The following is a 24,265-nucleotide window of genomic DNA, read 5'->3' on the forward strand; positions in this document are numbered from 1 at the left end:
CAAGACCCCATTTCAAATGTTTCATTAGGTAAGCCTGAAGATGATGTCTTTTTCAAAATATCTTTACTCTGGAGTGCATACAAGGAATGTAGTAGGGAAAATGAGTAACATGAACAGAGAAAGACGAGATCAAAATTGCTTTTTCCTATTCCCACGATACAATCTTTATTGAAACTACTGTTGTGAGAAGGTTTAGATGAAGAGTAACTGGTAAATTTGTTTTCCTTGCAAAGAAAGAGTTAAAGCACTCTCATAGATCAAAGTGCTTATTTTTCTGATAGATTTTTTAATTATTATTTTTGAATAAGTAGTTTGATAATACACAAGGAATTATTATTTTCAAGTTCAAATTAAAATATAAGAGACTGATTAAAATTCAGATGAGAGTTTTACTCATTACTCTAGGTAGCTTTCTTGTATATCCTGAATTATGTGAAAAATCAGACTCGGTATTGTGCTTTCAAATATTCCCTGTAAATGTTTGAGACTTTAATCAAGTTTTTTTCTGTTTAAAACAACATATCTATTGAGACAGTTTACAATCCCAAAAAAATTTACTGAAAGATGTTTAAAACATATTTTTAAAGAAACATCTCATTTTTTAGTTAGATATTACTGCATAACAAAGAAATACATCCTGTGTGCAATTACAAGTGCATATTTTAATACAATTTAATGAAAAATACAAACGTTTAACTCTACAGTTAAGGAAAATAACTTGGAAAACTCATCAGAATACAGAAAACTTTCAATTGTAGATAAAATATGCACCAATCAATTGCATATACGGAAGGAAAAAAAATTGATCTTTATAGGTCACTCATTCTAAATACTTTTCATAACGCAGCCAAATAAGAGCAGAAGGAAACTGGTCAAATTCTGAGCAGGAAAAAAATAGCAACACAGATATATAGTAGCCAAAAAATCCCATGGACTTCTTCTGTAGTCCTAGTTTGTTCTTAATGGTATTATGAAAAGAAGTTAGGATTCTGGATTCTGCTTTCTGGGATACGGGAGATAAAAAATCCCCCACGTAGTTTAATGTTTGGTTCTGTATTTACAGCATACAAAACAACAAAAACTTGTCATTGATCCTGGATCACAACGGCCCCTAAGGAAAAGTTACTTAGTCTGTTGTTAAAATAGACTTCAAAGAGGGGAAAATAATGACAGCTGGAATCACTGTAAGATGCTTCAAATTCCTAATAAAAGATGACAGCGGTTTGTAAATTCTTCATCTTGTTGTGTGTACTGTCCTTTATGCAATACCAGTTAAGGCAGTCATTATCTCTCACGTATGAACATTATTTTTCTTTTTATTTCTTTTTCCATCCAAAGGATGCTGTCTATCGGCAGAATGGAAGTGAAGGTAGCTGGGAAAGTCAATGAACCACGGATCCATGCAGACTACCTGTTCTTCCTTATTTCCTGCCACTAGCCAGCGTTTATTCTCTCTTCCTCAGAAAATAAAAGCTCCGGCTATTTTGCTTAACTATTCAAGCAATCTTTAATTGCCAGGACGTTCCCAACAGCAGTGAAAATGAAGTGCAGCACATAGCTGCTTGTTTATTGTAATTGCTTGGCTCTTTTATAATAAATAGGAAGTATTTTACCTTTCCTATCTTTATATTCATGTTGCAGTAAAATATACCTCTAGATTGAATCACTGACAAGTTTTTATTAAATGTCAAGTTGGACCTGAATAAAACCCATCAGTGCTTATAACAGATCTAGCCTGAAAAAATTTCCGGAAAATTTTAGCAAAATATTCAATATTTTTGTTTAATAATGATGTGGTAATAGTTACAGCTATGTTCAGTAGCTACATCTGTGCTGACCAGCACAGCACTGGCTTTTTATTTCACTAAACAAAGATAATTCTGAATTGTTAATCCTTGGAAATAATGATCCACGTGCCCTTTATCATCATCAATGGTATATGACACTTGGCTTAGTGAAAGATTGAAAAACTACTTCTTTTTCTGTCTAGGTAACATTTGAAAAGATTTTGTTCCAGCTACATGAAAGAAAAAGGAATTATGGGAAGCTCCAATTTTCTTTATTTTTCTCTCTTGATCAAGTATTATGTTGTTAATGTCATACTCTAAGGCTGACCCAGTTAGTATTAATCCTCAAAATTAATTTTGCCTTTTTATTCATATATTCACGTGAATTATACTACTTCCTTTTTAATTCAAATATGTAATGGATTCAAGTAGAGGCTTCTGGATACTGTCTGATGGCAGAGGTAAAGCTTTGTCCAACCCACTGACCAGTGTCAGGCATTTTTGTGGTCTTCACAAAGGAGACGCCCCACCCACCACACCACAAAGTGCTGCTTCCATTTCTCTAGCAGAAATGCTTATAAAAACCTAGCACAATTAGTAAATATTATGTACTATATTCTGCAGAAGACTCTATTTGCTGTACATGAATATTTCTGAAACACATTCTGAGACATTAAGCTTTTTTTGAAAGTTAATCATTCCAAATGTAGTTTTGATAAAACTATGTTTCTGAGATACATCCTAGGAAAAAAACTGAATGCCTTAGATAAAAGGCACTATACAAATAAACATAAATATGTAGAACAAAATATGTGAAAATTACATTCCTTAGCATTTTCACATCCTTTGAAACAGTAACAGGGAAACTAAATCAAAAGTAGCTTTGTTATACCTTATTGACTTACCATTTGTCATATTTTCTTAAAATAGCATGATTAAGACAGCCTGAAAAGAATGCCTATTTTGCAGCTTTCAGATGACCACTTAAATCAGTTGCAGTTTTCCGTCTAGGAAGACTACAGATAGCGTATTTAATTTGATACTCGAAACATTGTGCCATGGCAAGGGTAAATAGTAAGGAACATTTCTAATACCTCCAACCAGTATATGTTTAGTGTAGTATATGTTTAGGCACGCTTGCATAATTATGGGGACAGGGTATGAGATAATTTAGAGAACCATTATTTCTTTTTAATATTGCTAATTTCCAACAACTACAATGCATGTGAAGAAATACCTGGACAATGGAAATTTTTAAAACGAAATAAACTATAGGAATGAATTAACAGTATGATATATTTGTGGACATTTGCAGCTATGTCAGTCAAGGTATCTCATCTATTTCAAAGTATAACTCACTGGATGCAGAAGCAGTTGTAAGGAATTCATTCATCTCAGATATTTCCTTCCGTTTTTCTACAGAGAAGTATTTCCTTGTGTAATATTTCTGACTACTCACACAGTGAACAAGCTCCATGGAAGAGGCAAAGCTTTGGGGGTTCACAGTCTTTGAAAGCACTGACAATTTAAATATGACATGCCAGCCTCTATCAGTAATTTTCCTTCCAGAGAGAGAAAAGATAGAATCACAGAACGTTCATTCTGAGCAGTTGCGAAGGAGCTACCCTTGCTCTACGGGTGGGAAAACTCTCGTTATTATTACCACGGCAGGACTTGAAATGGAAATGTTCTTTCTTTCTTATGAAATTCAAGAATGTCAAACATTTTCAGTCTGTGAATGAACCCTAAATTTCTTAGAGTATTTACCCTTTCATCTCTTAAAAAGAAAAAAAAAGATCATATGCAAAATTTTAGCTTTTTTAAAGGAAATCAGCACACAGGGTGGGCAGAAGCAAGAAAAGAGGAGGGGAAAAGTAAATAGAATTATATGCCTTCTTGTCACCTCTCTGAACAAAGAAAGAGAAAGAAAAACAACAGCTAACATGAAACAAGATTTCATTTGTATTTAATTAGCAAGCTGACACGTATCCATCTGTTTTGCTAGAGGCTGCAATAAATACTGTTTGTTGAATGTGCAATCCTATAACAGAAATGCTCCTACTTCAATACCTGTTTTGCAAGTAGAGATGATTATTTTGTTTTGGAGCCCAATTCTCTAGTGTTACTGTTTTCCACAAAACATCTTCCTTAAATGTTTTCAAAACTACAATTAAGAAAGAGATGTATCCTGCAAATTGGGAATAAAATCTAGGTAATGACACTGATCAATTTGTACACGTGTTAAATAAAATGGAGCGCTTAGAATAAACCTTTCATCTACGGCTCTAGCGCACTAAACGCAACTGATAAAGCGACAGATCCTGTTCGGTTTCTAACCATTTTCAAGGTGCTTGATTTGAGAGTAAACTGTATTTGTGAACTAAGGAGTGTCACAGCTATAGATCTCGCTGCATGTCTGATTAATCCCTCAAGTCAGTCTTCAGGTGCTGCCACTCCATGTTGAAGATGAAGATTATTTCTTCACCTACAAAGAAACCCCGCAGTTCCTTCTACCTTATACTGGTTTCAGACAGTGTTGGCTTTCATTAAGGGAGGTTTGGAGCCAACTGACATTTGGAAAGATAAATTACACAGAACCTTTGACAGTCAGTTGCATTTACTGTCTCTCTGGAAACCACCCTTGGCTAATGCACTGTAATACCCCTCTGCATCAAATACTCAACCAGCAGAGCCAAAAAAATTCCATTCAGAGTAATTTACTTAAAATATAGGACTTCTTAAAAATCTGAATATATGGCAAAAAGAGCTGAAGAATGGATTTTCTTACCTAAAGGATTACTAGGCCAGTGTTACCTCAGACTTTGAAAATTTGGAGTTGAAGTAGTTTACTCTGTGACAGTCACTCACCAGTTCTCTTTCTACACAGTAGCACCTTAATTTCTTTGTTGTGTAATAGCTCCTAGACTCACCAGAAGTCCTTAAGCTCTGCAGATGTACAGAATTGTTTTCTTTACAAAATAGTGACTTTAACAGTCCCTTTTTAAAATTTCTACTTTAATAAGAGCGATAATGCTTATTTTCCATAATCAAATAACTCCTTATATATTGTTTAATAGCTCATTCTGCAGAAATACCTGTCTCCCTCATAAAACTGAAAAAGTCCATTATATATCATATTGTATATGTTTAATATGATAAAGCATATCATACTTTTATTTATCATGCCAAGACTGACCTTTTGATATGTAAACTTCTTCTGTAATTCATTTTATTTTGCTCTGGTTCTCAATTTTTGTCAGACAGGGATACATCAAAATTATTTTGAATATCAAACAGACAGAAATTTCCTTCAGCAATGTAAGAAACAGAATTATAGAAAAGTAAACATACCACAGAGGCAGCAGTCAAATTTGAAAGCAAAGCCAACTCCAATACAAATATAAGAAGAGTGTTTTCAGATGTCTTCTTTAAAAGAAGTTTACTCTAAAAAGCCAGACTACATCCGTTCTTCACTGGCCACCCCAGCCTTATCATGATTATATACATAATATTTGATATAAAAATCAGGAATGTTGTTTATTTGAGTAGCACAATGTTATTTTTCCACGTCACAGTCCATACCATACCCTAGAAAATGATGTTAGGGAAAAAAGGATCAGATCATCACTTCAAACCTTGCTATGAGTATATCTTTACTCATCTTTTCATCAGATGACTGGAATATACATTTTTAATAGGTAGATACACTCTCCTCCAAGTAAGTGTACAGTGAACACACATACTAAGCGTTCACCTACTCCTTAAATTTTCAAAATGTAAAACAATGAGGTAGGTTTAAAAACAGAACAAAAAATTATTCAAATCCTCTGAAGCCTTGCAACTTGCAGGTAAGTTAGATTTGACCAAAAACCGGCACTTAGAAAATCAAATCTAATCATTCTTAGCTGCCTTCAGAATCTTGGCATCAGGTACTTTCAGAGTAGTTTCTCTCCTACATAGCACACATAGGAAAGAGGTTGGAGGAATTGCAAGTATGGTTAGAAGTCTGGTTAGGACTTCACAATACAGCTTTAAACATTAAGTAAGACGAAACCTGCACTGAAAGTGAAGGTAGAACATTTGCATTAGAAAGACAAAAGCTCAGAGGACCACTAAAACACTGACAAATTGGGGGAATCTGCATTTTCCTTTGACTTCTAAACTAAATTTTTTTCTGAAAAACGTGGAAGTGCACCTTCACTTAGCAAAAAACAGGTCTTAGCTGTGCTTGCTAATATGTAAAAAATTACATACAGTTAAAATTATCATGATTCTCATGCACCACACACAAAGACATACGTACCCTATAAATACAATAATGAAGACAACAAATTTTCTTTCGGTCAGATAAGTTCACAGTTGCATCTTCCAAAGAACCTCAAACCTTAATTTAGGAAAATCTCCAAAGGCTTTAATTAAACCCTGTCAGGAAGTAATATAACACTGTTATTTGGAAGAAATTAAGTGGAAGAAAATAATGGGTTTGACTTTCCACTCTTACACTGGTTTCATGTAAATGTGAGGTGAAAAATGAGAGCTAACATGCCTAGTTTTCCCAAATAAGCAAAATGTATGGAACGAAAACATCTCTATTATTCCATTAGTACCATCTAGTCATACCATACCATACAATCAGCTGCTATGTGAATGTATTTTTCATGTTTGATGAGCTGTTAAAAGAACTGCAACTATATCAGAACTGTAAGAGGAATATAAGAAGACTAAATGGAGATAAAGCAGCTGGTATACTAAATGAGTGGGACTTAAATTTGAAAATATCCATATTCTTTTTTTGTGTGTGAGAGAAATGCAATGCAATTTGTGATTTGGATCACACATGCTGCAGCTGCCAAAGGAAAGCTTCCAGCATATTCTTCTACCACACTAGGACTGCTTCTCATGTAAGGTCCTCTAGATCAAAATGAATGCTCATTGCCACCTTGGAAGAAAACCCTTCTTTAATAGAAACAATATATGTCTCTGAATTTTTCCTGTCAGAAGTCTGGGTGATCTTCAAAAGACCTAACTCTAGCCCTTTTCTCAACTGCAAAGAGCTAGGAGATTTGTTAGGATTCGTTTGCTGAACAAGGAATTACCAGTGATGATTTCATATATGCTGACTTGCCAAAAGCAAATGCATTTGGTCTTGACATATTTATAGAGGGAACTGTGCTAGTCAACATACCTTATTCCCTTTTCCTGGCTAACTCTGGGGAAAAAAAAAAACAACTGATTTTTCAAGTCTCAGAAGTGGAAATATACGCTTCATTCAAATTTTCTTTCAGCTCTTTTATTGAGGGTTAAGACTTAGATACAATGGCATTCATACCGTTTTCAGTTCCTAGTGAAAGCTGTGGGGGCCAGAATGAGGGTTATGCCAATACGTCCTTGTGCATCCTGCTCCTAAAGTGGACCTTTCACCTCACACCTCTGACATCACCCTTCATTGGGGGGTGATCAAGTAACAGCTTTGTTCTGAAACTGAAATCAAGCGTTCAGAAGTAGCTCTCTGATCCAGCATTCTGTGATGAGTCCCAGAGAGGAAAAAAGCAAATGTGCGAACTATCAGCTGCTACTACATGCTAACCTAACCTAGCTTCCTCTAGACCAAGAGTCTCCAAGAGGAAAACGTCTCAAGGACTGCATTACCCAGTGAAGTAGATGGTAAGTGGGAACATTCAGAAGCTGCTGTCTGGACAGCTCATGCTTTTCTGGAGAAACAGAAGGTAAAACAAGTGTCCCTGTTCAACAGTTTTCTATACAGCCATATGTAGCAATATTCTGAAATTTGTCATAAAGCTGAGGAACAAAAAGGGTCCATTTACAGAGTTCTCAATTAGTGACACAGTGTGGAAAAGCATGTTCTGAACTGTACAAGCATTTTACATATTCCATGTCCCTCTCCACAGATACAAGGTTAGGCTCCCATCCTAGACGCTGTTCCACTGATATGTCAGGTGCTTCAGCTGCACGTCTACCTGGACATGACATCACTGTTAATCTAGTATTTTACTGAAAGACCAATGAGTTTTTAGTTGATTTTATCTATTCAAAGCAAGACTAACTGCCACACCCCTAAATTTGTCCAGAAACTCCAAAACTTGTTATTAATGTTGTCAGGAATAATATATTCTACACTATATTTAAGTGGCCTGTGAATGTACTAATGACAGCTGCATAGCTGTAAGAGCTTATTCTTTCTCAGATATATTTTAAAACTCTGACTGCTGAAATTCCTCAGCATCACAGAAAAAAAAAAAGAAAAAAACTCAAAAATACTTTAGAATGCTGCTATGTTCTTTCATGCCTCCAAGGAAAATTTGCCAGTTACTGTCATTTACACCAGATTTCAATGTGCTAATTTCTCACAGTGAAATATATAAATACATACAGGCATGTGCGCGTACACACACACACACACACACAGACACACACACTCATGTCTATGTATAGTTTATATACAATTACTGGAAAAAAAATACTCCAGTGAAAAAGCAACTGCCTAAGTCCTACCATAGGAAAGATTTCTCATATGCATTTTCCCAAACTTTGCAGGATAAAGCTTTATCAAAACATAAGATTTCAGAATAACTATCAGAAAAAATAAGATCTTCTACCATTTCAACTCATAACAAGTGTAAGTACTACTCTATTTCATCTGATTTACCTTAAAATACAAAACATTCATTATTCAAAAAGATGTGAAATGTTCTTTAAAGCATATATAGATTAATTTGCCATTGACCTAGAAATTGCTCCAAGGCTTGTGTTGAAGTTTCACAACATCATGATGATACCTCAGAAAAAATCAATTAACTTAGCAGACAAGCACGGTAAGGAAAGCAGAAAGTATTTGATATCGTTTTACTACGTTGCTAAGCAGAGTGACTAAGCACACTGAAATACAGGTATGCCTACAAGAGCGAATTCTCTACAGAGTATCATCTGAGAGTTGATGAAATAACAATTCTTTCTCAGTTCACTTAATTCAACCTACCATTTTTACTGTAAACCTGATAGCAGATTTACCAGGTAGACAGCCTTCAGTCCTATGAAGATACATGCAAATGTTTATAGTTATCAGCCAGAAATAATTCTATTGAAATCAATGGCACGTCTTACAGGGAGGGCACATTTACATTCTTGCAGAGATAGGATCTTTACCAGGTGAACATAACACTTGCTTTTCCTACAAAAATAGCTAGCTCCCCTTTGAAATATTTTTAAAAGAATCTTCCTCATGAATACTTATTGAATACTTCTGAATATCCTTTGCTCATTAAGTGCTTATGTACACTAGAAACTATTGATCTAGTAACATCCACCACTGCTATGCTACAGAGTCACAAACCATGCTGGAGTCATGATAAAAGAATCATTTTGTTGAGGCCGATTGACTACAGGAGTACTAATTGCTCTGTCTTCAGAAGAAAATAGGCGTATAAAGGGATAAAATCACAGTGTTTTCAGCTTAAAGACAAGAATTAAGCACAAGGGGTAACACCTACACCTAATATTGCCTATTTTTAGGGTCATGTCACCACATGTTCTTAGAATAACTTTTAAATTAAAGATGAACACAACTCAGGAGACTATGGGTCCAGATCCATTAAAAAAAGACCTCTCCATATTCTCAACATCATCAGTGAGACTCAAAAGGGACCAGGAGCCTGTGCTAGAAGACTTTGGTGCAGAATGGATTTCTCTATTTATATAGGAAAGCAAAGACTTGATGTAATTTTTTGCAAAATACAGAATAAAAGGGGGACTGGAGGAGAAATGGTATTTTTCTTCTTTATCTTCCACTTCTAGCAATCGCATTTAAAAATCTTTGCAGATAAGCATTACCTTAAGTAGAAGATACCTACATTAAGAAGGCTGGGCATTTTAAATTATATAATCTAATGAAATCTTCAACATATTAAGTAAAAACGTTTGACTGGTCTGTCCAGTTGTTGCTTTTCAAAGATTAGAGATTAAATTTGAGACTAATATGTTACTGAAACCTTCACACTTCCAGAGGTCTATCAACAGCCAATCAGTACCACAAAATCATTTGTAACAGAGGGAGAGCTGGTTTCAAAGACCCATTATGAATCTCCTGGCAACCTAAAGGATGAAATTAGTCTCGAATCAAACATCCCATGGATTTGTGCTATTCTGCAAATGGAAATAATACAGAGTCCGTTACATGTTGCCATATATTGCTGTCCCTGAAAGAGTAAGAAAAGAAATAGGGAACCTTGAGAAACCCGAACCACAGTTTTTTTTCTCGTGGCCCCTGCTGATTTACTCTGAACTACAGAATATAATTTTGGTTCAAGTCTCTATGGAAAATAATTTTAAGTATTTTACTTTAATTTGGTCATCTACTATCTGACTCCCAAAGTGATACTTGACAACTGCATGCTACTTCCTGACCCAAAGTGTGTAGCTTTAAAACCTTAATTTTTAACTATTAAAAGTCTGTGGTAAGAAAATGCCCTTTCTTAGATAGAAGGCTAAAAGTTACTATGCTCTGTGAACCTTACCACAAAGCTTGGAGTCTTTACAAAATCATATAAAAGTACGGAGGAAGAATGAGAACTACCTAAAGAATCTACACTAAAGATGTCTTTAACAGGTAGCAAAAATATACTAGGGTCTTTTTTTAATATTAGGAAAAATATTAAACAGTTAGCTAGATTTAGGACTTAAATACCAAAAATATTTTACAATTCTAGTCCACCCTGGCATCACCTTCAGGAGCTCTAATTCCATAAACCCCTAACACGATGCGCGCTATGCCGTCTCCTGCTGGCTCTGAGATGCTGATATTGATAGTGCAAGAGTATATATGAAATGGAGCCAAAAATATGAACTTACTGTTGTCAGGGGAAAACAAATATTCATTTATTTTAAAAAATGCTGCACTTATTTATTACAGAAAAACTGAATGTGAATGCTGTTACTGGCTCAAGGTAGATTTTTGTGTCAGTTTGCATCAATATGTTTTAGAGAACCACTGAAAGGTAAGGGCACAGTTTTAAAGTTCCTTTTTCTCAGCAAATGGAATTAGCTCCCTACTGAATAGTGAGAAAACTGAGTCTCATTACTGACTTCAGATATCTCCTTAGCGGCAGAGCTCTGCAAAAGTGAGAGTTCCCCCAGGATACTAGCAAACAGGGGACAGGCTTTAATATTAGTTAAGGTAACTATTGTCTTTCTTCCAGTCACTAAAGATGTGCTGTGCTGCAGTGAAGCACAGCACTGGAAGCAAAGACATTCAGTTCTACTACATTAGGTATCTAAGCCGTATTCTGCATGTTATTCACTGTGTCACCCTTAACGAAAAAGAAATACAGTAGAACACATCTCAACATAGACTTACTTACATTTCATTTTCTTCCTATACAAAGGATGCAATGATAAATAATGACTTCTGAGAGAACAAAAGAGATGCTATATTAAGTACTAAATGTAATTATCCAAAATGGAAAATTGAATTCAACTTTAAATAAAAACTATGACTGATGTTTCCGAAATTACTTTAATTAAGCAGCTAGCTATTCAAATACTCGCCAGTAATCCAAAACCAAGAAGCAATTCAAAGCATTACTGCTCCATAATGAACCCATTACCACTTGCAGATATATACCTCTAGGAATTCTCATAAATCTCTTACAAATTACTCTGCATCTACAGAAAAAGTTTGTATGTATTTGGAAAGACCTTCTGATTAAAAATGGAAGTCAAAAATAATGTTTCTTAAGGGAGGAATCTATGTAGAATCGATAGATTTTTGGGTTTAATGGCTAATTTCTTTGTGTTCAGGCTTCCCACTGACCTCAGTTTTTCCTTGGCTCTCTGATAATCAAGTGCTTGATTAAATGATGTTTAACAAAATAAACTATTTCTAATAATCTTTCTGACATTGTTCCAAACCTGCTCATCCTTTTTTCATTCCATTATATTCATCTGTGAGCTGTGTTAGTTTTATGGATGCAAGATACGTGATGATGACTGTCATCTCTATTGGAAGGATAAACGGTCACTTCTTCTTGTACTAAATTGAAAGCTGGTGGAGGCTGCAATGTTCTGTGTTAACGTCAACCCTTTGGCTTCTTCAGCCTAAAACAATCTTTGATCTCCCATAGCAGCTGAAAATTCATGGGTCACCTCAAGTAAACTACAATATCCCCACTCTGAAGAGATGGACATATGTCCTACTGTGATCGGATCTTTAGCCAAAACACAAAAGTTGATGTTGACAGCTTTACTTCAAGCAACAGATGCGTGTATGTGTGTGTTTAGAGTAAACCATGAATTATATTTTCTTTGCTGAGCACAGTTCAGCAGATATCTAGCTTTATGTTCCCACTGTTCATTACAGTGCTAGCAAAGATATCCAAGCCTTCAGGCCAAAAGACGCAGTATATGGTTTCATATCTAATGAGATAAATCAAATCTCCCCACTGAGCCAATCTGGAATACAGGTCCTCAGCTATCTGAAATAGAGACTCAGCTACTAATCTGAAGTAATTTTCTGTCTGCCTACCTGTAAGGTGAGATCCTGTGGTGAAGAAAACAGACTTCCACGATTTAACATAAGGAAACATTTTTCCTTCATCAAAATTGTACCAAAACTTTATCAAAACTTTTTATTTGCTCTGAAATATAACATCATGGTGATATTTTTCTGTACATAATATTTCTTTTACTAAAAACGAGCCTTAGAAAAACACACAGCACAGAGCATGCCTTGAAAAGATTAATATGAAATGACTGTAGGACATTAGGGAGTCAATACAGTCTTTATCAATATACCTATACTGACAAAGGTTGAGTGAACATTGGGGGATTTACCTTCCTGGATTCCCTCAGAGGAATACACACCCCCATAATATACTTCTCACAGAACTAGGTCCTTATTCTGAAATGCTGAGTCTGAATTCTGAAATCTGTTTATCAGAGCCTGTAATCACAGCATTCATGCATATATTAGTATTTTAGTTCACTTTACGAGGTTTGAAGTAAATATCCCCATTGTTCCCATTTGGTTGGGTTCACATAGAGAAGGGGTTTCAGAGTATGTGAACTGGATCCCACCTGGATAAAATGAAACTGATCTCTGACAGCGCATCTAATGCTTTCCATGTATAGCCAATGGGACCAGACGAGAACTAATCTAAAATAACCCGCTTGGCCCCCACAGTGGATGATACAGACCAGAGATCCTTATTACTGCTGCTCTGCTGTAGAGGTTAACTTTTATTGGGCCACACCACTAAGTAATGCAGACATAAGCAGCGTAATCTGGATAAAGTAACTTCCCCAGCACCTAGGTTAGGCTTTGCAAATACCTCATGAAACTTTGACTTAATATCTAACAGCACAAGTGTATCTCTGCATGTAACCGCACTGGCATTTTCAGTGGCACGGACATCTCACCACCACTCTGGCTGTGCTCAGCATCAACACTTTCAGAGCTGAAGGTGTAGACAGTCATTCTTTATACTGTGCCATCACCATACAGACAGTATTAAAATATTTTATTTTAAAAGAAACAAAAATCAACTCTGTCATCCTTTGTTAAAACTGTCACTAGAAACAACAAATTTCAAGGGAACAAGAATTCTTACTCATTTGAAACTGTAAAATTCCTCTTAGTGAATAAATATAAACAGTTCACTTACATGAATCAATAATTCTACTTCTTTGAAGTGGAAATACTGAATACACATTTTTCCCATTTGTTTACATATTTGAGTGAATCACAATACCAAATGAATTATGTCAGCTGTCATTTCGAAACAATCCCGGTCTCATAATCCTCTATAAATATTGCTAAGCCTAGCTGCCAACCTAGCTGAATCTCCTGATCTAGACAGGAGAAGGAATAATTTTTTTTTACTAAAACCACTACAAAGAAATTTAGTATTAAAAATCTGTGCATATTAATAGTATCACATTCAAAATGCAAATACAACCTAAAAGTAAAATGGGAATATTAGCATTTTCTTTAATGTTTCTATCACATACTTTACCAAATATAGACATATTTACATGCTAACAAGCTCCTCAGCACTTCTATTCAAATCTCAACTTATTGAAAACCATTTAAATTATGCATTATATAGCTTGCCATTGACCATAGGACTGTTGAACATGTCAAGTATTTTGTCTTTCTTCACTAGTTTTATTCCTTGCCTTAAGATAGACAAACGAAAATTTTCTCATATATCATCCATCCCTCAACCTCATCAGTGTCAAAAATACATGAGGCTAAGTGCTACATGAGTAACAGGCAAGCAACAGCTCCTCTAGCCTTACCATTTTATAATCTACGTACAAAAAGACTGTAATAACAAAATGCTCTGTATAAAATACAGTGAATACTGTTTTTATATTATTTAATTTTTTCCATGTTTGTTGAATTTTTCTAGGTAAGCTATATCCTTAGTATTTCCTGGCCAGAACCTTTGTTTTTTTAATACCTCATATTTCCAGCTCATGAAGGATACCTGATGATCAAGGGCTTATCAGTTCATGTCTAGGGCCCTATTCATGTTGCCATAGCTGATTAATTCAGATTTCCAGGCAGTAAAAGCTATAGTGAAATAAGATTTGAAGTCGATGAATTACACACAGTATTAAAAGCTAGTCAAGACTGAAATCTTCCCAACGGAATGCCCTCTTTTATTAGAAACCAAAACCTGGGATTGTCCTCTACTTGGCCCAGTGCGAAATAAATTAACGAGTAGGAGATAATATAAGCTAGATCTGAGAAAACTACTAGGGACGCATTTGACATGTACAATGAAATCAGCAAATTACTTATACTGTCTTTCCAGACAGGGAAGGGAAAGCTTCAGTAGTTATTACATAGCAAGACTGAAAATATCCATCAAGAGAAAAATATAGCATTCCAATAGATTATCACGACAATACGTACAGGACACTCAGTAAGCATCTACAGAGACACAATCTGTCCTCCCACAGCAGGCTACGCCTGCTCCATTTTCTTTGCTTTCCCTATAAGCTAGCTTATTACCTATAGCTTATTACCTAAGTGTTCTGCTATGAACTCTGTCACCTGTGCAGTTTGTGTGCAGTTAAGAGAGTGGATCAACCAGTATCAAATCAATACAAATTATTTCCCTTAGTATTCTTATTATTCTGGAAAATACTGGTACATTTCTTTCTCAAGTTTTATTTTCTATATGAATTCTGGTAAAAGAATTACAAGTTCAGAATCCAACGCTGAAGGCACTTTGGAAACTGAGCCAGAAACACCATTTCTAGCTATGAGTCAGAAACCCAACCATGATCCTATTTATGGAACGGGAGGAAAGAACTCCTCTTGCTATTCCTCCTACTGGTTCACTGCTTGTATTGGTCACATCTGTGCAGCTGCAAAAGAAATGGCAGCTCTGTTTTATACCTAGTGTTTCTGGCACAAAGAGGGAAGGTACTTTTTGACTCCTTACACACACTGCTTGGATGACAGCAATTCTACATGAAGAAGGTGCATAGATTGCTCCACCTGGTTACTGTTCAGTTTCAACACATGAAAAAATGCCGTTCTGTGGACAAAATATGATAGGCATGATAGGCAACAAAAAATGGAAAATTTACATGAATATTGAACTTATACTCAAAACCATTCAGCTCTTTCTTTTTCCCTTTATGTATATATTTTAAGGTTCTGCATTCTTTGTCTATTCTAATATAGCAATTGATTTTTGGATAAAGCAATATAATTTACTAAGTTTCTACAACTGAAAAATACCGTAGACAGGATCCTTCTATGCTACTTTATTTTCCTAGTTGCTTTGTGGGAAGAGTGTGCGTGTTCAGGGTGTGGGGGTGTGTGTGGGGGGGGTGTGTGTGTGTGCGCGCGCGCATGTGTTTTGTTTTGTTTTGTTTTGTCTTCTGACTTTTCAGGGGAAGGATTTGTTTCCCTAACTTCCATTACCAAATTCATGGTAACCAGGCTTATCTTAGAGCCACAATGTTTCTCATTTCTTCCTCAAGGAATGTACGTTTCCACCCAGAGGAGGATGCAAATACACCTATAGATCAAAACAGTCAGCTAACATTCAGTCACTCTTCCCAGTTTCATGCATGCAGCGCAGCAACTTCATAAAGAGTTTCAGACCATTTTATTGACTGGCTCAGAAAAAATTGTATCGAATTGTGTGGCCATAGAGTGTCATTGATTTTGAAGCAGAAAGAGGGTATTGGGGCAGGGCAGCTCACAGCACCATGATTCGCTAAAAATCAGAAGCTAAGTAGAAACCTAATAGCTTTCAAAGATAGTATTGCGGGTATTGAGGACATTGTTATGTCTTTGACGGGCTCTGATGGCTGCATATCATAATTTTCTGGTGCAAGAGAATCATGGAAAAACCGCTTGTGCAGACAAAAATATTCTCTGGCATAGTACGTCAAATAGTGCACTCAGCCTACTGCAGTCACACATCTTTAGGGTTTTTAACAGAATTCTTAGGCTATGTTCTTATTTTCTTATCACCCTGAATAATTCTATGCCATTATTGGAGTTAAAGGGTGACATTCTCACCACCTGCCTAGAACAGTGCAGCCTACTAGTTTTCAGTATAACTATACTGATGAAAAAAGCTTGTAGTCTTCTCCATTATGCAAAAAAATTAACAGCACTAACAGATGAAACCTTCTGAAATTTTATTTGGTATAATATGTTTTAAGGTATTAAAATGTTTAAATATTTATCCTGCAAAATTTTATATTTTTTCTAATACAGATAACACATACATCTGTTTTAGATACATTCAAATTAACACTGCATTAACACGTCTTTGAGCAGAAGTGCTTTGAGCTTGTTCTTCACAAAACAAGCAATGAAAGTACATCTCACAAAACAGAAATACTAAATCAGAATAAATACCACTTGCTACGAATTGTAATGTAAGATCAGTCTTTATTGCCGCTTTATTGCCGCTTGTCATTTACCTCTGAGTTAAATAAGCCTGCAAGCATATTTCTAACACTAACTTCTTAAGTTCTAAAATTACATAAACCCACTTATATCGCTATAAATACTTCCATCCTATTTGCAAGGCAAATCATGTTATTATTGTCTCTTGCTTGTGACTCTACTCAGATTTTTCATGATTTTTCTACAGTTGGCTACACTGGTCCGGCATTACTATTCTCTGTGACTGTTAACAGGTCAGAAGTCTTTGGAAACCCCTCACTGTCAGCCTTGCCGCTGCTGTTATTATTTATATTCACTAACAGGGTTTTCAAACCTTCTGAAGTCTACAACAACCCGTATGATCTGTACCACAAGCTTTTGTACACAGAAACAATTACTCAGCTGACTCCCGTTACCGTTAGTCTTTTATTTCAGGTTTACCATCGCTAATGATATAAATTACCAATTTGCTATGGACTTGCAACTTTCACAGGGAACATTCCTCTAGCCCTTTTACATGAAGTTTGTGAAAGAAATTTATTGTGCCAGTGCATTAAGTAAGAAGAGAAAATATTTATTTACGTAAAATTAAGGGAGAAATTCCACGCCTGGCAGAGGACTGCTGAAAGGAGCCACCCACATGCCCAGACAGCTGAAGAGGAAAAGATGTAAGAGTTCAAGAAAGATCAGGTTCTATCATACTTCCGCGGATCAGGCCATGCAGGTCTGAAAGTATACACAAACATTTTTGACCTTGTTCTGCATGTTATATAAATCATGGTACATTTTATACATGTGCAATTCACTCTGCCTGGAGTACGAGTAAAACAGAGTCATCACATACATACTCCACGAGCACTTTGTAGTGGCATGCGTGATCGTGCCAACTACAAGGTGAGTAACAACCCCTCTCCTTCACTAAAAATACAATTTTTTCATAGAGTCCAGGACTTCTGCAATGTTATTATTAACACAAACTCGAAAGCTGCTGTCTTTGATGCTAAATTGCATTGCTTAAAAACATGTGAGGCAACAAAATACTCAAAAAGAAAAGTCAGGGCCTGCTGAGTAGCAGAATGCATACTTGCCAAAAGCATAATCTAAGGTTAAATGCATGCTCATAAGTGCAATTATAAATTTTAACACGATACTTTCTGTTACAGGAGTATTCTGGTTCATTTAATATTGTCCATATAAGAAGATACATTAAAGAACAGTAGGACTATCAAAGCACTAAAATTGTAAGACAAGATAAAACATAACTTCACTTAAACTATTAATATAAGAAAATTACCAAATGCATCTAGTATTTCATATATGGTATGCTTTTGTCACAGAGCTCAAAGCACATTTGGAACCACAAAGCAGTATCTTTGTTTGCATTCTCTCATTAGCTATCATAGCAGTGTGACATTTTAGTCGTTAAGAAGTAAAAAATATTAGTAATCAACATCATGGAGATATATACATTTTACATATAGAAACGTTTCGCCGTTTGAATTCGTGCAAACCTTTTTCATCAGTAGTGCATTTTTACAGTAGTTCATAGTGTATTTGTATTTTCATGTCATACAAATATATTGGGATTTCTTTGCGGTTTCTGTAAGAAAGTCATTTTATTTCTTATAGACTTTCTGATCATCAATTAACTTCAAAAAAAGTTTTAACCTCCCAAGGATGCAGAAAGGACCAGGCCATCTTTTCACTGCTTGCTAGTGAAAGAGCGTATAGGCTGGTTGTCTTAAAAGCTTATTACTATAAATGCTACATAAATATTTAAATGGGCTGGAATTACTTCAAAATATTCAAAAGTTTGTGTATAACTTTTAAGGAAACACTTATGACATACTGCTAGTTTGAAAGCTAAAGATCTAGACTGAGACATTAGATCCCGTGCACTACAGTAACCGAGAGCGTTTGTCTCTCTTCAGCGCATGCTTATTTCCTAAGTTCTGCATGACTAGTTGCAACTCCTTTCAATCATCTTTTAAGTATGTGCTAAAATATGTGTGTTTACTTTACTAATTGAAAACCACAAGAGGTAAAAACACTGTTCATAGAAATATTTTAGTTTGTTTTTTCCTCTCTTGCAAAGACATTGCAACGGAAAAACACTTTCCATTGCCTTTCAAATTCTGCTGAAATAAACATCATGTAGAATAAGATGATAATTTGAATGTTTGAAAGTTAGTCAAATTAGTGTTTACATGTATTAGTGTAGACAAGCAATTTAATTACATAAAATGGATTGCATGACAAACATCAACATCAACTTAAATTGCTTATAAGAGAAATTAGAAATTTTAAAAGTTCCTTTGCGCTATGCCTTCATAAAAGAACCAAGCATCTTCAATTTATATATGAACATAAACACTTGATTAAGAATTATTTTTTCAGTGCATTAATGTTTCCCATTTCATAACTAACAACATAGTCAAAATAGCTCTTTTCTAAGCCAGACTGTTCCACCTGCATCGTTATTTTATGCAAATAATCACTGAATACAGTAGAATACAAGACCAATCAAAGAGCAAAGCAATGTTACTATCTTTGGATTTCAAGGTTTACAACTTTGATGAAAGACACACGCTCACTGACGGTCTGCTGGCAAACTACTTTATTCACGTACAACAGTAGAAATACTATATCAAGCCTTAAAGACAACAAGAAAGAAAACCACTGCTTTCTTTTGTAGAGTTGCACAGAAGTCTGCTAAGGTTGAGCGAAAAGTACAAGCAAATTGAGATGAAACAAAGAGATAGCCACATACAGAGCACTAACTTTTGGCTTTATCTGGGATCTTACATAACTCAACTTGGTTCATTAAAGTGCTACAAGTCCTTCCTTTCCTACAGCAGATAGCTTCTTCATATAACCCTCTCTCACATAGTTTTTTACTTTAACTACTTTGTTCAAGCACATTCTAGGGATCAAAGTTTAAGCTTGTTTTCATTACAACAGGTGGTTCAGCAATATACTAACCCAAATCAGACTTTTAACATGTACAGAATTTCAGGACAGATCTCCTGAGCGGAATAAAGATACTAGTAACTTCATCATCTCTAGAGAGCTGCGGATACCTATGTAATTTTCAAATTCAGTTATTTTCCTGAACACTAGGCGTCCAGGAGATCAAATAAATGCTGTGATAATAAACCACAATAAACTGGGAAGGAAGGAGAAGCAAAAAAAAAAAAAGGATTTATTCAGCATTTATTCCTCCCATATCATGTCGCAGGTGAAAATGTCATTTTAAATGTTGCAATTAGTTGTTGAGAAAATCCTTGTTAATTTAATCTGCTAAAAATAAAGCACATCAGGCAAGAAAAGCTCTGAACTTGCAAATTTATGGACAACTTCTAATGTTCTAATTTATGCTCATTTATGAAACAAATCAAAGTTGATTATAAAGCATAGCCGTCCATACCATTTTTTTAAAAGCTTAATAAAAGCTTTCCTCAAAAACTTCTACATAGATATCCACTAATTATGATTCTCCTCAACCCAAGGGCTCTCGGCTGGATGCACTCCTACATGGCCATTCTGACTCCTTGACCTGTAGAGGGTTAATTTTAAGTCTTATTTCCTAAGAACGTCAGTAAAATGCCAATAATAAACATACAGCTTACACACATGCTTCACCTTTCCTTCTGCACCACTTTTGTTGCCCAGTGAATTAATATGTTGTATTTTTGAATCAATGAACAATTAATTCAGCAGCTTAATTGCGATCCTCCTCAGTCAGAGTTCAGGCTCCCATCTCATAATTTTTTGTATCGGTTTAGTTTTAAACATACTAGACAATGGATTCACTAAGATCTTCACATACTTAGATTAAAGTAGCAGCACATATATTTCAAATTAAGGGTGATTAAACTGTTCCAAAACTTTGCAAACTTTTTAAATGAAAGAGATTCTCCATCTCAAAGTAATTACAATTTAACATATAGAAACAGTAGAATGAATAGGTAAGAAAGAAAAAGGTGGAAGTAGATTTAAACATATCAAAGCAATTAACAAGAGTCATATGAAGCCTTTCTCAGCAGTTATTACATTTGTAAACAAAGACTGAAGTAAGTCAAGAGGGGAGGAGAAGATACCATAGGAATGGAGGAGTCAAAAGCTAGGAAATAAGGAAGCATGTAAGAGGACAAGGCCAGAACTGAAAAGTTGCTTTACACATCTTTCTTTATGCTGCACTAATGTAAACAAATAAATAGAAAAAAAGAATAAAAAGAAATAAAAGGACATCACATATAAGCTCCCCGGTTGATTTTTTAAGATTTTTAAGAGATAGTTTTAGCACTAACAACACCAAGCTGTTCTAGTACACAAACACAGACTGTCCTTAAACAGCAACTTTACTTTTCAGGTTCATTCAACTCTAAATTGCTCACTTAAGCATCCAGAATGCAACAAGAAATTAAGCTACATTCCCTTTTTGATTATGTCCTCTCAGCTTAAAAATCTATGCAAGAAGTATTTTTAGAAGATAATTTTTTGCATGTGGGGTAATGTCTAAAATAAACACAGAAGTTACTTGTAACAACAATACATACTGTAAAAAATGATTTATTTCACTCTTCGTGTTTCATCGCTTTCATAAAGTATCCCATAATAAAATAGTCAATTTGGTATCACAACCAGACATCCTAATTTTACTGACTTTTTAAACTTGACATACTCAGAAAGAATACCTGATGTCAAGAACTGCGTTTAAGAGCACAGCTACAGTAGGCTGTACAGAATATTTAGAGTCAGTGTGTGAAAAAAGTAGTCGTGCTGTAGAGGAACAGGCCTGGGGCACTCATGTCTCTGAATCACTGCCAGGATCAGCAGATCGTCACTGTTAGGAGGATGCCACTCTTTCTGCACAGCCCTCAACTATCATTTGACACCACTGTAAGAAGGGCAAGACAGTACAATTAAAAACAATAGATTAAAAGGTGACAAAAATAAATTGCATTCATTGGACCCACTGAATGGGATACCTGTACTTTGTGAAAGAAATTTGCCAGGTACTTTATGGTCAACTTTAAATTCCCTGCTATTATTTGTTCTGGAATCATACACAGAATTTATTATATATTAAAGATATCATTCTACAATAGCATATAGTAACCTAAAAGACAAAACCGATATATGCGATCAGGAATGGGAAGATTATTTAAATCCTAACTGTGTAAGAGGCTGAGCTGAAAGAGCTACTGCCACTTTCAGCGGTGGAGTGTGGGAACTGCCGGGCAGGGCCAGAGCACTGCAAGGAGCAGCTGGGGGCAGGGGGGGAATGGGGGGAGGTTGGTTGTTTTTCTTTTTTATGTTAAATCTTAATGTGAGATAACATATTTTTCCAGAGCCAAGGCACTGAAGATTTCATTTAATTAAATACTCCTGAAAAATGATTATAACTATAATGGCCTTGCACATTAGATTTAGACCATATAATAAGTTTTTACCTTTGGCTAAGCACACAAGATTATTTATTTATTTGAATAAGGTGAAACTTGGCTTAAAATTAAAAATGTTCATAGCCCTAACAACACGTTCTGCTCTTCTATCAATTGCACATATATGATTAATATCTAATCAATCAAATTAAGCAATGGCTAGAGTGAAACTATATTCAGGATTAATATTTAAAAATCAGACAGGTACAGCATAAAGTTTCAGAAATATTTTTTATATAATATACATTTGGAATTTCTGATAATGCCAAGACAGTTCTTATCCAAACTAAATGGGAAGACTCAGTGTGGGTCCAGCTAAAAAACTATAGATCTAATGAAACTCCATTATAATATTATTGGGAAAGAGAATCAGCAGTAAAATATTTGTCATTGCAATTTTATATTCCTTTGTGAACAATTTTCATGCTGATTTTGTTAAGACAGTAAAGTTACCGTGACAATATTGCTTTCTTACATATTTTCTCCAATAAAAAACAATGAACATATAAGCTTCTTAACCCATTAGCTACTCTTACTGAAAGTTTATCTATATTTTGAGTACCCAGAACAATCCCTTCAGTTGTATTAAGGGTCACTTACCTGAAAAGTATAAAACCGGGTTCCATTAGGAGGATGCACTTTAGGGGAGGCAGAGACAGTGTTCATATCCGAGAATATCATTTCTGGTCACACTGACAGTACAATCCACAGAGAACTACAGACGCGGAGTAGAGTGCTAAGCTCAGAGATAAATCCTTTCATACATTTAGGGAGGCAACTGTACCAAACGCAGCCTGCCCCGTCCATTCAGACACGTAGCGGCAGCGTTTCAAATTCCCCGTTCCTACATGGGTGAGCTAAACTGTAAGGTCATCATCTGTCACCGACCTTTAGCTCAGGCAGCCCTTCAAAATATGCAGGATGAATAAAAATCAAGGATGCCGAAGAAAAGAGAGCTATAACCCACAGCACAGGGAGCTCGTGCAGAATCTGGCAGTGCTTTGGACCTGCCCATCTGTTCCCGGTGATAATCACCTCCCTCCACCACAGCCTTGCAAAGTGCTTATGCTAAGCATCCCAGTTAACCAATAACACACAGTTTCATTTCAAGCAAGCACGCACAGCGAAAAACAGGGGACCTCTTCTGACTAACCTGAAGCATGTCTGTACTCAGTTGATAGCTATATTTGACAACAACGATAATTTTACCATTTCAGTTGCCGACGGCTGTATTAACACATGCTAACTTGCTTTAAATAACACAAGGATTTTTCGTTTTGACTCTCTTACCCCGACTGTCTGGCTCTCCCAATTAAAGTCCATTTTTTAATACATTTCTTAATTTTTGGTGCTACTTCAGACTGTGAGAATAGGGGAAAATAAGTATTTGTGAGGTGGTTTGCAGAGTTACAGTCAGTTCATCCATAACACACATTAAAAGCCTCCCTTTTCCCATTCTTTCCTCATTCTTTTTTCTCATCTCCTTTCTCATTCTCTCTTTAGGAAAGATTTACCAAACAACACTAGGTATAAGGTTGAAATCTTACTCAGAGCCTCGTGGTGCTTCTCAAAGCTATAGACCTATAGGTTAGCTCACTAGCTGTATACAATTTCTTTAAAAAAAATCTCACTTTGTGAGATCAAGGATAATATTTGTGAGCCTCTGTATTGAACATCCACAAGGCAATCACTACATTTTTTCTTCACACATAGATCATTTGAACTACATGAAGACATTAAACAATGGAATATTCAAAGAACTTAATGCCTTTTAGCAACGAAAATATATGTTTCATTTACAAAAATTGAAACATAGCGTTTCAGTAAAGCTTGGAAAATATAAAGAGGTTTGAAAACTAACTTTAAATATTCTATAGAGCAGCTTGTATTTTTTTCGTTAGACCTAAAAGAGAGACAGAGAAAACACTTAAGAAATGTTGCTTTGAAAATGAACCTTGTCAAAAACCTAAAAGCCTGATGAGTTGCCATGCTCCCTCTGTTTTTTTTTTTTCTGTATTATCTTCCTGCTTTTAGCAACTGAAGATAAGACAGTTTCTAAAGTAAAATGACTGTGAAAGGAGTTAGGACAGACG

At 35.5% G+C, this 24,265-nt stretch overlaps 1 protein-coding gene across 17 annotated transcripts in view; it reads right to left on the reverse strand.

Moving 5' to 3' along the window:
- PPFIA2 (PTPRF interacting protein alpha 2) overlaps nt 1-24,265 on the reverse strand; it is a 355,163-nt gene that overhangs the window by 228,594 nt on the left and 102,304 nt on the right. For 2 of the 17 annotated variants that reach the window (XM_068936449.1, XM_068936443.1), the window contains exon 1: nt 22,773-23,192. The exons of 13 other annotated variants lie outside the window; for them this stretch is intronic. In XM_068936449.1, the coding sequence (XP_068792550.1) occupies nt 22,773-22,853 (81 nt within the window). In that variant the 5' untranslated portion in view covers nt 22,854-23,192. Of the gene's footprint in view, nt 1-22,772; nt 23,193-24,265 lie in introns of those variants that run through there. 2 more of the 17 variants (XM_009669541.2, XM_009669540.2) reach the window with 1 other exon arrangement.

Source organism: Struthio camelus, chromosome 1 (genome assembly GCF_040807025.1).
Source record: "Struthio camelus isolate bStrCam1 chromosome 1, bStrCam1.hap1, whole genome shotgun sequence".
Taxonomy (NCBI): Eukaryota; Metazoa; Chordata; class Aves; order Struthioniformes; family Struthionidae; genus Struthio; species Struthio camelus.